The sequence below is a fragment of the Hipposideros armiger genome, unplaced genomic scaffold (genome assembly GCF_001890085.2).
Source record: "Hipposideros armiger isolate ML-2016 unplaced genomic scaffold, ASM189008v1 scaffold_92, whole genome shotgun sequence".
NCBI classification, from domain to species: Eukaryota; Metazoa; Chordata; class Mammalia; order Chiroptera; family Hipposideridae; genus Hipposideros; species Hipposideros armiger.
The window spans coordinates 456,526-471,285 of NW_017731442.1; the positions used below are offsets into that span (position 1 = coordinate 456,526).

Consider the following 14,760-nt stretch of genomic DNA (forward strand, 5'->3'; position numbering starts at 1 on the left):
GAATTCTTCCAACCTGCCCGCGTTATTCAGGAACGTCATTTATGGTTTTGGATTGGTTGCATTGGGGAAGAGTGGCTTCAGTCTCTGTTGGGGCCTCACTTAACACTCCTTCCTGCGGGACTGGGGCAGTGGCAACTCCAGTTACTCTTATTAGCTGCATCGTAATATTCATTACTCTGTAGTACATGTGCAGGTTCTTTATCGTATGTGCGGAGCTTGGAGGGAAAACATTGAGAATCTGAGATAGTGTTATATTATGGGGCTTGGATGGAGGTGAATGCTTATCTTTTCTAATTTCCCTTCATGTTAAATGTTGTTTTTATCATAAATAAGAGGCACCCGGGAGACTCAGTAACGGTGCCAGTCTATGATTAAGGCAGAACAAATAGTAGAAGTCCATTATGGCTTATTGTGTTTTATACACCGAAAGGCTTAACTAGCTTTTCTTTCATCTGGCAGGTACCCCTGAGGGCCATAATATTACTGTTTGTTTCTAGTGGTTCTTTCCTCCCCCAAAAGTGCTACTGCTTTTTAGCAGTGACAGATACAATATGATGATGTCAGTCGGACACTGTCAGAAACCCCAGGGATCGTACTGAGGGGTTTCAGGTCAGCCTTGTTCATATCCCACTGCCACAGCCTAACTGCCAGCATGGGATGAAATGCTGAGCCTGTCAGTGCATGGTTTTTATTAGGGGAACACAGATCCATTGACCCCCCTCCCCACCCAAACAGAAACACCCTGGTTAAGCCTGTCCAACTATGGGTCGCCTCACCAATTAGCAAGTGCAACTTACCCCTTTTAAATTCTTTTATGTCAGGGTTTTTCAAGTTTTAAAACAATGTTAGTTTCAATTTTATAAGTAACTTGGAAAAAAAATTTTTTTGTAAATCACAGAATTAATCCATCCTTGATGATTAGGAGGAGTTTGTCCAAAATGAAGGGTGTACTTGTCAGAATTAGCCTGGAAATTGTATCTTGCTCAGGGCCAGTTTGATCACTCATTGTTACTTTTTTTTTTTTTTTTCTATATTAGACAGAAAAGCTGACAAGGAGAGAAGTGGAAGCTAAATTTTGTAATCTGTCTTTGTCTCCTAATAGTGTAAGTATAGCGTAAGTACCTCCTAATGGTGTTATTACAGCTCTTTCTGTGATTCTGGTACCAGAAAAATGTCACCAAATTCTTGCTGCAGTAAGGCAGCAGCATTTCCTGCCGCCTCACAGACAGTTGTTCCCTTGAGCGTTAATAGGTACCATGGCAACCTCTGGGATTAGGGGAAGAGAGAAACAGTGCTGTGATCAAAGAATGCCTCTCCCCACTGCTGCTTAATGTGCTGTAATCACCCTGTTCTTGCTCCATCTCCAGATTCTTCTCTGTCACACCCCTTGTAAAGGCTCTGCTTCGTGGAGCCTCCTGCTGAGCAGACCTGGGACTAGCTGTCCTCTTCTGAAATAGATCCCATGGGACTAGAATGAGGCACGGAGCTCTGCAGACTCATTTGTGTCTCCACCCATTCCACACCCCACCCCACCCCCATCTTCTGTCACCTCTGAGTCTAATCAAAGCTCTTGCTTTTCTGGTACATTTCCTATTTATAAAATCTTGCATTTGTTCCCATTGGCCATGAGAAACATCTCACAGGATCACCAGGTTTGTTGTATTCTCTCTACAGGCATAAGATTGGGCCCAGATCTTTGGCATAGTAACCCACACTTAACTGAGTCCCTAAAAGGCAGAAGACAACAGAGATTTCTTACATTTTTCTGAATGTTTATATAAGAAGAGAGATTTTAAACAAACAAAAACTTTCCCAGAACTCTTCTAGACCCTGGTCTGACACTCAATTACGTGATCCTGTGGTGGTCAGCAGAATTCACTATGGAGTAGATTAAAATATGATTATACACCAGACAGACAGTCATTCAATTTTTTTGGACACCTACAGTGTTGCAGGCAGAGTGCTAGGGATATAGCGGAGAGTAAGTTGTGGAGTCTACAGACTGCTTTCAACATCTTAACTCATATTGGCCTTTAAAAAGCCATGAAGGGATACATTGCAGCATACTCATATATCTACACTCATCTCTTTAAAACAACTTTCACAGGGTACACGTAGACCACAGTTTAAAGAAATCACCCATACAGTTTGCAGATAGGGAAAGTAAACCAGAGACATAGCACTAGGAGTTCTAGAAATTTAGCCAGCTTAAATTTTAAGTGTTAAATATCAGAGGAGATGTTTATTAATGCTATGCAAAGTAACCCAATGGCATAATAGTCTAATATGAAGCATGGTATTTAAATGATACCCTAGACATGTACACAACACATAACTATGTGTATGAATAGGCCCATGTATAAATAGCACAAAAACTGTGTTCAAGGAACTGCCCAGTTCAGTAATTTCTTACCTGAAGGTTTACTCCCCCAAAGTTCTTGGAACTAATGTCACATTTTCAAAAATATTTCACACTTGCACATGAAAGCTGCATTGTTGCTAAAATAGCTTCTTTTTGCGAAATCCACTGGTCTTTTGATGATGATAAACATTATTTCAAAGTTGTATGTTTGATTGGTTGAAAATAGAAAAATTAGTATCTAATAAAGGCAGTTGGTATTAAAAATGTAACTCTAATGATATTTTTAAAAGGGAGTAGAAAGATTGCAAAAGAGTTTCAAATATCTGGCCCAGTCTTCTTGTTTTACAGATGAGGCCCTAAGGCCCAAAGAGATACCGTGACTTGCCCAAAGTGACCTGGAGTTAGCTGATGATAGGATATGGACCCAAGCCTAGGGATTTTTGACTCTAGTGCTTCCGGTATTTTATTAATGGGATAATTTAATGTTAAAATTTATTGAGAAGAAATAATTTATTAAGAAGAAAATTTTAATGAGACAAATAAAATTAAATATTTTATCTTTAGTAAAGAGATTATAGATTTTAACACTTTTAGGATTTTTTAAAAACTACAAATGACTTAAGATTATTATATTAAACTAATATTAAGCTAAGTCTTCATTCAGCTCTTAGTTTCTAGGTGCCAGTTTTGGGGTTTTTTTAGATTTTTTATTTTTTTTAGATTTTTTTTTTTTAATGAGGAATTGGGATAGGGAACAGTGTTGGGGAATCAGGGAAGGGGAACAGACAAGTTGCTGTCTTTTGTTCTTCAGTCTAGTTGTGGAGGACGTCGCTTCACTGGCCCAAGTTGGTATTGTGATCATTACGCTCTTCCCAGCTATGGCAGATCAGTTGCCGGCCTTTGGACGGCGGCTCACGGCAGCTCACGTCGGCTGCCAGCTGCTCATGCTGGCTGCTGGTCACTCATGGTAGCTCATGGCAGCCCGCTGCAGCAGGGGCTGCAGCCTATGCCGTCGCCAGCAACTCACGGCAGCCCAGCTCCAGGTTGAGCTGTTGTTCACCATCTTAGCTGTAGAGGGCACAGCATCACTGGCCCATGTGGGATCCGAACTGGCAGCCCTGCTGCTCAGAGCTCGCGCTCCCAAGCCAACTCTTAACCAACGAGCCACTCGGCCGGCCCTCTAGGTGCCAGTTTATAGTTGAACCAGGTTCTGCTTGCCTACAACCTTAAAATAGTTATAATTTTGTGTTAATTTCTATTCAGCTCCTGGGAGTTTTCTCTCTGGTCTTAGGATCCTAGTTATTTCCTTTCACCTGTTCCATGCCAGGGACTGTGCCTGGCCCACAGAGATCATCACCAGCCACTGCCCTTTCCTGGGGAGGACGATGTGTACAGCTGGTGAGAGGTGGGAGCTGGGATCAAGGTGTGAGCAGAGAGAAGGAAAGATCAGGAGGATGTCTGCAGGAGATGACATATGAGCTGCATTCCATTCAAGGAAAGGGAGGAGAGGGGATTTCTGGCTGACTGGGTGTGATAATGTTAGGATGAGTCAGGGCCGGCCAAGTGACGCGATGGTTAAGAACTGGCTTCGTACGCCAGAGGGCCCCGGTTTGGATCCCACATATGAGGGCCAGTGACACTGCCCTCTACAGCTAAGATGCTGAAACAGCTCAACCTGGAGCTGGGCTGCCGTGAGTCACCGGCGACGGCACAGGCTGCAGCCCCTGTTGCAGTGGGCTGCTATAAACTACCGTGTGTAGCCCGCAGCCAGTGTGAGCGGCCATCAGCCACCATGAGCGGCCGTCCAGAAGCGGGCGACTGATCTGCCTCACCCGGGAAGAGCGCAATGATGGTGCCAACTTGGGCCAGTGAAGCAACGTCCTCCACAACTAGACTGAAGAACAAAACGACAGCAACTTGTCTGTTCCCCTCCCCCCAATTCCCCAGCGCTGTTCCCATCCCCCAATTCCCCAATAAAAATCTTTAAAATATATATATATATTAGGATGAGTTAGTTTTTGCCTTCCTGCCCCCCATTTGTGTGCCTGTCAAAATGGGAATTCATGAGAATGAGGATGAGAAGGGGAACAAGACTGGCTTGAAAATATATCGTTAATGGAGGCTCTGCTAGTGCCAAGGTCTGCTCTGCTGGGGTCAGCATTAGCTGTAGGTTTGTGTGACTAAAAATAAACTGGGAGTAGGTGCCTTAGAGTTGCTGGAAAAGGATAATCCTCGATTGAGATTATGGTAAAGGCTAATATAACCCTCAACTACAAAGTTCCCCTCTTGGCAGTGCAAAGCTCTGCTGGGGCCCTCTGTGTGTATGGAACACAGTGCAAAGCAAGTCCTCCTGGCCGTGGGCTGGAAGCTAACTACGTCTCTTTGCTTTCTAGCTGTGTCGACTCTACAAATTTATCGAGCAGAAGGGAGATCTGCAAGATCTAACACCAACAATAAATTCATTAATAAAACAGAAAACAGGCATTGCCCAATTGGTGAAGTATGGCTTAAAAGATCTAGAGGAGGTTGTCGGACTGTTGAAGAAACTTGGCATAAAGTTACAGGTTTGGCAATTGTTTGATTCTGGTGTTTGTAGCATTCATAACAGCACAAAGGGGAAATGGGGGCCAGCCGAGTGGCTAAGTTGATTAAAAGCTCGCTCAAGAGTGTGAGCTCTGAGCAACAGCAGTTTGAGTCCCGCCCTATCTGAGCTGCCAACAGGTGGCAGGATGGCTCAGCTAAAAAAAAAAAAACAAAGGGATGGGTTTTATTAACGCTAATAAGTGTTTTATTTTTTCCAGAAGAACTCTGCTTTCTACATTTTGGAACATTTGATAGCTAATAATAATTTTTACTTAAATCAGAATTTCTTTGCAAGCGTCACAGTTTCTATCATTCAGCAATTCTTAGTATGTCGGCCTCAGAGAAGTGGTTATTTTTGAAGAGAGCAGAGTTCTCTTACTTGGCAATCTATAGCTAAACAGACTTTGTGTCAGCTCTTACTGAATACTTGGTTTATGCTGTGTACATTTTTCTGATGCTACCAATGGAACACGGAGCCCCTGACACATTCATGTGGCATTTCACTTAACAGGTTTTGATCAATTTGGGCCTGGTTTACAAGGTGCAGCAGCACAGCGGGATTGTCTTCCAGTTCATAGCACTCATCAGACGGAGGCAAAGGGCTATCTCTGAAATCCTTGCAGCTGGTGGCAGATACGACCTGCTGGTGAGGGTTGCCCTGTATTTATTTCATCTTTTATGGCTTAATTTCATTTCTCCCTAACTTGTTATGTTGGTGATTTTTTTTCAAACCCACAGAAAAATTCAACCAGTCATATAATTGAACACCTGTAAATCTTCTAGGAATAGAAATGTCTTGTGAACCACATTTGTAATGTTTTTAAACTTTTTTTTTTTTTTAAGATTTTTATTGGGGAATTGGGGAATGGGAACAGTGCTGGGGAATTGGGGGAAGGGGAACAGACAAGTTGCTGTCGTTTTGTTCTTTAGTCTAGTTGTGGNGTTTTGTTCTTTAGTCTAGTTGTGGAGGACGTTGTTTCACTGGCCCAAGTTGGCACCATCATTGCGCTCTTCCTGGGCGAGGCACATCTGTCGCCGGCTTCTGGACGGCTGCTCACTGCGGCTGCTGGCCGCTCACGCTGGCTGCTGGCTACATACGGTAGCCCGTGGCAACCCACTGCAGCAGGGGCTGCAGCCTACACCATCACAGGCGACTCATGGCAGCCTAGCTCCAGGTTGAGCTGTTGTTCAGCATCTTAGCTGTAGAGGGCCGTGTCACTGGCCCTCACATGTGGGATCCGAACCGGGGCCCTCTGGCGTCCCAAGCCAACTCTTAACCATCGCGCCACTCGGCCGGCCCAATGTTTTTAAACTTTTATGTTAAAGTAATTATAAATTCACAGGAAGTTGCAAAGACAGTGCAGAGAGGTCTTGTGCATCTTTGACCCAGTTTCTTCCAATGGTTAAACCGGACATAACTCTAATAAAATATCAGCCTCAGAAGGGGACATTGCTCTACTGTCTGTGTACAGTTCTGTGCCATTTTATCACATGTGTAGATTGCCATAGCCACCACTGCAGTCGAGATGCAGAGCTGTTCCATCACCACAAAGTCTTCTGGTGTCAACTTGACCATCAGGTCAAAAGACATGTAGAAACCTGACCTGCCTTTATGTCCCTTACCCCATCCCCCACGTAGAGTGTAATTGTCTTACATTCTTCCTCTATGTACACTGAGAGCCAATTGGACAACACTATGCTTATTACTTCAACTCTCAAACTCTGAGAAACTCAAGAGAAGTAAATCTGTTGTACTTCCCAAACATTTCTGGTTTCTGATGAGAAATGTGCTGTTATTTGAATTATTTTTTTCTCCTTTAGGAAAGGTGATAATGCTTTTAAAGAGTTTTGGTTTTTTTGGTCTTTAGTTTAAAATTTAGTTATGATGTGTCTTGGCATGACTTTGTTTGGATTTATCTTGTTTGGGACTTTCTCAGCTTCTTGAATCTATAGGTTTATGTCTTTTGCCAGTGTCCCTGTCGTCCCCCCCCCCCTGCACACACACTGGACCCCAGCAGGGCACCATAAGAGAAGATGATATGGGAGCCAGGACTTTCATATTTGCCTGGGGACAATTCTCTCCCTCCCCAGTGTCAGTGGAGACCAGCAGCCCCAGGATCCTGGCCTTTCACCCCCACCCAGCAGTTGCAAAGCCACCCTCCAGGCTGGGATGGTGCCAGAGGAGGCTGAGTGGGGAGCCAGAACTTTCACCACTCTCCAGCAGTAACGGGGGTCTCCCCACCATGCCCCCACTCCCCTCACCACCATATCAGTGGGGCATGTTTCAGGCATTATTTTATCACCTTTTTCCTCTCCTTCTAGGACTGATGACACAAGTGTTAGATCTTTCGTTATAGCCCTGAGGTCCTGAAACATTTTGCCTTGTAGTCTATTTGCTCTCTTGTTCAGATTGAGTAATTCCTAAGGTTTCATCTTCAATTTCACTGATCGGCTCCACTGTTATCTCCATTCTCCTACTGAGCCCAGCCAGTGTGTTTTTTAATCTACTTCTTTAAAGATGTACCTTTTTTTACTTCTTTCACGCCTGTTTGTAGTGCTTGCTGAAGCATTTTTATGATGGTTGCTTTAAAACCCTTAGGTAATTCCAACAACTTTGTCATCTTAGTGTTGGTGTCAATTGTCTTTTCCTGCTCACTTTGAGATCTTCTGGGTTCTTGGTATGATGTGTAGTTATTAGTTGTATCCTGGATATTTTGAGTATTTTGAGACTCTGGAGTTTATCTAGAGCTTCTGGCTTGGCAGGCCTCCTCCGATACCACACCTGTGAGACAGAGAGGTGCCACCTTCCTACTGCCAGTTGGAGGTCAAGATCCAGGTTCCTCATTCAGCCTTCTTAGACGTCCCCAGGGTGGGAGAGTCGTGCCTTGTTACTGCTTCCCACATGTCTCCACTGATACAGTGGTGAGGGAAGGTGGGGGAGGGGGAGTTGGGGGGAGACCCTGTTACTGCTGCATAGTGGTGAAAGTTCAGTTTCCCATTCAGCCTCCTCTGGCACCACCCTAGTGGGGATGGAGGCCTTGTTACTGCTTGAGTTGGGGTGGAGATCCGGGATCCTGGGGTTGCTGGCCTCCACTGATTCCATTGGGGATGAGGGCATTCCCTCCAGGCAGATAATGAAAGTCCTGGCTTCCATTTTGTCTTCTATGATGCCACCCTGCTGGGACTTTGGTTGACAGGGGGACTCCTTACACCTAGGTGAATGTGTAGGCTTGCATTCAGCCTTTGCTGGTGGGGGTTGGCCTGTGTTTATTCCTGTGGTGTTTGGCTGGAGCAGGGAAGGTATTGTCTAAATTTCCTGTCCTGTTGGGTTGCCCCTTTCATGGTCTTTTGGCCAGAGAAAAGGTTTTCATCCCAGCTTTTTTGTTGGTTCTCGTTGGCATGTCTGGGTTGCCGGTTTCTCCAGCATTCAATCCAGGATATATGAGGCAAAGACCAACCCAGGGAACTAGCCACAAGTCATGTGGTTCCTGGCCATCTATCACCTTCTCTCCACGTCAGAGTCTTCTTATGTTCGTTTTATATGTAATTTTTAGGTGTACTTATCAGGAGGAATAGGGAGAAGTGTACCCACCCATCTTGGATCCAGAACCTATATATGTTATATTTTAAATTATCTAGTAACATAAAGTAAGTAAAAAGAACCAGGTGAAATTAATTTTAATATATTTTATTTAATACAATACAAAGCGTGATCAAAAAATACAGTGAATGCTGCTGCTGAGTGCTATCCAACAGAAAGGCAAGGATCTTCAATACAGGAGCTGTACGTCAAACCTTAGTAATAGTGTGTGACAAGTTTCAACTTGTTCAGTACAGTCAGTTTGTGAGCTATGGTTGAGAAAAGGTGTGTTGTAAAGTGTACCTTAAATTATCCTCCATCATGACAACGCTTGGTGTCACACATCACTTCTGGTATATGACAATTTCTGTCAAATAAAGACATTACGGTGTGTCCTCAACCACCTTATTCACTGGGTCTGGCACCGTGCGACTTCTAGCTCTTCCCCACAGTCAAAATGTCCACAAAAGGTAAACATTTTGAATCAATTCAGGACATCGATCAAAACAGCCACGACAGTGCAACTAAAGACACTCACGAAAACTACCAGAACTGCTTCAGAGAGTGGCAAGAACGATGGGTTAAGTGTGTTCAAAGTGCGGGGGACTATTTTGAGAGGGATTAATGGCAATGTGTGTTTTATTGTAATCAATTTTTTTAATTTAAACATTCACCGTATTTTTTATCACACCTCATATATCCAAAATATTAGTGCAACATGTAATCAAAAAATTTTAAATGATTGAGCAGCTATTTTACATTCTCTTTTTTCTAAGTATTTGCATTCAGTGTTTACTTAACCCAATATACCCCAAATACTGTTTCAACATGTAATCAGACATCTAAAAATTATTAATGAGCTATTTTACATTCTTTTTTTATTCTGAATCTTTGCAACCAGTATGTATTTTACAGATACAGCACAAGTCAATTTGGATTAGCCATATTTCAAATGCTTAAGTCACATGTGGTTAGTGGCTGCCATATTGAATAGTGCAGTTCTGTATGTAACATTTTCCTAAACTTGGCACGTGTGCTTGCTTCTCTCTCTCTCTCTCTCTCTTGCTACACACACACACACTCACACACATCTTTTTGTTGAACCCTTTGATGATCAGTTGCTGACAGAGTGTATGCCCTCTAATCATTGCTTTGCCCATAATTGAAGTTTCTTCTCTATTTCATAACCAGAGCTGTGTGTCTTTCTCTGCAGATCCCCCATTTTAGAGGACCACAGACTCTGGGGCCAGTTCCCACTGCCATTGGGGTCAGCATAGCTATAGACAAGATATCTACTGCTGTCCTCAACATGGAAGAACGTGTAAGTTCTGGCTTTGCTTTCCAGTGCGCCTTGAGTGGTCTTTCATTTTGTAGTCATTTACATGGAGCCCCCAATGTGGCAGCGATAGACTAGAGTTTGGGGGACTGTTTTTGCCATGATAAGGCAAGCCTAAGACTTGACGTGAGTCCTTGCATTTCAGTCCTTAGCTCTAGCTGGGGGTCCTTAGACAATCCATCCATCCTTTCTTAGCCTCACGCTCCTCGTCTGTAATAAGCTATGTAAATGTGAGATATTACAGTTGTTAACAGACTCATATCAAAGCCCCTTGTTCAAAAACCCTGTTGTACTGTACCTAGCTAGAAATGGTTCTTTTTCCTTTGTGTTTAAAGCAAGATTAGTTGTCCCAGAGGAAAAGAATATCTTCCTAATGACTTAGTGTACTTGAAGTAATTTCAGTTTTAAAAGACTAATATTAAAGTTATTTTTACTGTTATTTATTTGTTTGTTTTACTGTATCATGTTGAAGCAAAGACTTCCACACATATGTTGCTATACAAGATTTCATATGTCTGTCTTCACATGAGTGCTGCCTCCCTCCTGGTGGTGGTCCTGCCTACACTAGAGAGTCTCGCTCTTCTAAATGTCATCACTGTTTCTGATCCAGGTTACAATAAGCTCTTGTGACCTCCTAGTCGTCAGTGTTGGCCAGATGTCCATGTCCAGGGCCATCAACATAACCCAGAAACTCTGGGCGGCGGGAATCACAGCAGAAATCATGTATGACTGGTCACAGGTAATGAGACAAAAAGCCCCTGTGAGTGGAATGCAAATAGTTGTGGCTTCCATGGGAAACCATCCCCTACAGCTTTAGGTCCTCAAACTCTATTTTCTCTGTGGGTAGAGTTGCTTCCTATATTCGTTTTTGATTGCCACAGTAACAAATTACCACAAACTTAGTGGTTTCAAACAACACAGGTTTATTAGCTTATATTTCTGGAATTTGGAAGTCTGAAATCAGTATCTCTAGGCTCAAATCAAGGTGTTGATAGGGTGATTCCTTCTGAAGGCTTGTGGTGGGGAGAGTCCATGGCCTCGCCTTTTCTAGCCCCGAGAGACCACCTGCGTTCTTTGGCGTATGGCCCCATCCTCCATCTTTCAACCCGGCAGTGTGGCATCTTCTTTCCTCTCTGACCTACGCTTCTGTCCTTACATTTGTCTGTCTCTAACTCTGACCCTCCTGTCCACTTCTTACAAGGACGCTTGTGATTACACTGGGTCCACCCAGATAATCTAAAGATCCTTAACTTGATCACATCTGCAGAATCCCATTTACTATATAAGGAAACAGTCGCAAGTTCCAGGGATTAGGACGTGGACACCTTTGTAGGCCATTATCCAGCCGACCACAGTTCCCAAAGCCATTCTGGGTTTAGTGTTTTTGTGGCTTTATATCCTCAGACCTCCTACAGCCCACCGAACCCCTGCCTGCCCTTTAGAGATAAGTAACTTCTGTAGAGCCACAAGCAGATCACAGAGGGGCTGCACCCATAGGTGATCGTCCAGGTTGTACACACGTTCACCCACACTCAAGGTGCTCCAGAGCGTGAAGAGACAGACGCCTGTGGCAAGAGAAGCCCCACCCGCCCTCTTGCTCCTTTCACGTCACCTGCCAAGTGGTTTTTCTGAAGCTGCTGCTCTCCATTTGTGTGTGTGTGATATAAAACTCATGTCAGAAGTAAGCTGGGCAATAATTTTTAATCATTTGACAGCAGTATCTTCTTCCATTTGTTTACTTGTTTCATACATGGTTAGAGAAGTACTGTGTCTTTAATAGTAAAGTTTAAGACTACTACTAATGGTGACTTGAGTCCTGCACAGTGGCGTCCCCCACAGACTTCTCTGTTCTGATGTTCTTTGCTTTAAGCTTCAATTCTGCTTTTCACCTTCCACTATTACTTGTGTTGCCTTTGCTTTCCTCAAGTGCCTTTTCAGTGTGTGTGCACGCACGTGTGTGTGTGTGTGTGTGTGTGTGTGTGTGTGTGTGTGTGTGTGTGTGGTTTTGGCACCTTCCATTGAGATTTGAAGCTTTTGAAAACCTCTTACTGTGTCCTGACCACACTGATTGCCAATGGCCCCTTAGAACAGGGGTCGGCAAACTGCGGCTCGCAAGCCACATGCAGCTCTTTGGGTACATACATGTGACTCTGAAGTAAAATTGAAAATGAAAATAAAACTATCATAGCTTCATTTATAAAAATTTTATTTTTATTTATTTATTTATTTGTTTATTTTTAATTGCTACTGGGCAAACCTACATTTATAAAATTGTTAAAGGATATTATTCACATAATGGTGATTTCATTTGTTTTATGGCTCTCGAATAACTTTTAAATTGTTGTGAGGGACAGGACTGGCTCTTCCATCTCAAAAGTTTGCTGACCCCTGTCTTGGAACAATAGTGAAAGTAATGAAAGCAAAAGAGGTCTTGTTCCTCCTTTGAATTCTGTACTTTTCTTGCTTCATATTTATAACCCCTGAAGTCAGCATGTTCACTTTGAGCATACAGTTGAACAGTGTGTTCATTCTCCTTTATGACTTGAAGCTGCTTGCAGGTGCTCAGCATTGATTTCATGTACTGTGCTTATTTATTTCAGTCCCAAGAGGAATTGCAGGAGTACTGCAAACATCGTGAAATCACATACATGGCTCTTGTCTCAGATAAAGAAGGAAGCCATGTCAAGGTAAAGACTGGAGGAAATCTTTCCCAATTCAACAGATTTTCAAAACCCTGTACTAACTGGAGCGCCTAGCTTCCCAGTGAGGCCCTGGCCTTGGGTGTGGGTGGAAATTCATTACTTCACTCCCCCAGCATTGCTGGGCTTGTTACTGAAGAGACTATAAAATAAGGAAGAGAGTAACTGAATCTGAACACTCACTTCCTTAGAAAACAAATTTTTAAAGGTAGCTGTAGATATTTTTCCTACTTTTTCCCCTTGTTTTCTTTTTCCATCTAAGAAAATAAGAATAATTAGAGCTGATACTCCTGTAGTAGTATCATACTTTACTACTATGCCAGAAGACTAGCATATCCTCTGGCTGCTTATTCACCAGTGTTACTGTGTTGCATTTAATAAAATCCTCATAATTATACCACCTCATAATCTTTATTTCTGTTTTTAAAGGAAAAAAAATCAAAATCAACATTTTCTCCCTTGTTTTTCTCTTATAATGCCTTTGGTTTTGATATCGGGGTAATGTTGGCTTCATAAAATGAACTGGCCAGTGTTCTCTTCTGTTTTCTGGAAGATTTTTTGTAGAATTGGTATTATTTCATCCTCTTATGTTTGATTGAATTCACCAGTAAAGCCACATGGGCCAAGATATACACGTAGAGGTACTCTGGTTGCCTTGTCTTGAATGAGTTTTGGTAGTTTATATCTTCCCTGGAATGTTTCCATTTCATCTAAGTTTTCAAATATTCCCTTGTTGTTCTTGCAGTATCTGTAGGATCTGTGTAGTGATACCCCTCTTTCATTCCTGATATTAGTAATTTATGTCTTTCCTCTTTTTATTCCTGATCAGCCTGGCAAGAGGTTTATCCATTTTATTTGTCTTCTCAGAGAACCAGCTTTCGGTGTCATTGATGTTTGTTTTTTTGTTTGTTTGTTTTCTATTTTATTGATTTCCATTCTTTATTATTTTCTTTATTCTGCTAATTTTGGATTTAGTTGATTCTTCTTTTTCTAGTTTCTTCAGACAGAACTTTAGATCAAGGGTTGACAAACTACAACCTACAGGCCAAATCTGGCCCTCAGCCTGTTTTTGTATGGCCTGTGAGCTGAATCGTTTTTTACAGTCAAAGGAGGAGGGGGGGGGAGGGACAGAGTGTGTGACCTATAAGACAGCGTGTGACCTGCATAGCCTAAAATGTTTACTGCCTGGCCCTTTAAGAAAAAAAAAAATTGCTGGCCACCTGGCTTAGATCATGGATTTTAGATTTTCTTCCTTTTAAGTATAAGCATTTAACACTATAAATTTCACTCTAAGTACTGCATTGGTTGAATAACACACATTTTTATATTTAGTGCTTTCATTTTCATTCAGTTCAGAATATTTCCTAATTTCTTTGATGATTTCTTCTTTGATCCATAGGCTATTTACAAGTGTGTGGTTTAATTTCCAAATATCAGGGTATTTTCCAGAAATAATTCTTTAATGATTTCTAGTTTAATTCCTTTGTGGAATTAATCATACAGAGATCATACTCCATGTGATTTCAGTCCTTTAAGTTTTATTGAGACAGGTTTTAAAGTCCAAAATATGGTCTGTCATTGTAAATGGTTCATGTACACCTGAAGAATGTGTGTTCTGCATTGTTAAGAGGAGTGTATGATAAACATCAATTATCTCGTGTTAGTGGACAGCATTGCTTAAGTCTTCTATATCTTCACTAAATTGTTTTGTCTACTTGTTCTATCAATTACTGAGAGAGGAGCATTAATCTCTAGCTATAATTGTAGGTTTATTTATTTCTCCTTTTAGTTCTATCAGTTTTTGCTTCATGTATTTTAAAACTTTTCTTTGGTGAAATACATTTAGGATTTTATGTCCTCTTGATGAATTGACCTCTTTATCATTATGAAATGTTCTTTATCCCTAGTAATATTTCTTGTTCTTAAGTCTTTTGGTTAGTGTTTACATGGCATATCTTTTCTCACCCTATCTGTGTCTTTATATTTAAAGTTGGTTCCTTAGAGACAGTCACTAGTTGAGTTTTGCTTTTTTATCCACTCTGACAAGCCACCTTTTAATTGGAGTGGTTAGACCATTTTTATATAAAGCCATTATTGAAATGTTTGGGTTTAAATTTACCATTTTACTATCTGTTCTTTTTTCCATTTTTTCCTCTTTTCATGTCTTTACATTATTTTTCATTATCCCATTTTATCTCCA

At 41.9% G+C, this 14,760-nt stretch overlaps 1 protein-coding gene across 1 annotated transcript in view; it reads left to right on the forward strand.

Moving 5' to 3' along the window:
- Nucleotides 1-14,760, forward strand: part of EIF2AK4 (eukaryotic translation initiation factor 2 alpha kinase 4) — a 111,286-nt gene that overhangs the window by 79,332 nt on the left and 17,194 nt on the right. Inside the window, exons 24-29 of the mRNA XM_019644852.1 lie at nt 1,038-1,103; nt 4,756-4,926; nt 5,457-5,591; nt 9,739-9,846; nt 10,472-10,600; nt 12,462-12,548. Coding sequence (XP_019500397.1) covers nt 1,038-1,103; nt 4,756-4,926; nt 5,457-5,591; nt 9,739-9,846; nt 10,472-10,600; nt 12,462-12,548 — 696 coding nt within the window. The remainder of the gene's footprint in view (nt 1-1,037; nt 1,104-4,755; nt 4,927-5,456; nt 5,592-9,738; nt 9,847-10,471; nt 10,601-12,461; nt 12,549-14,760) is intronic.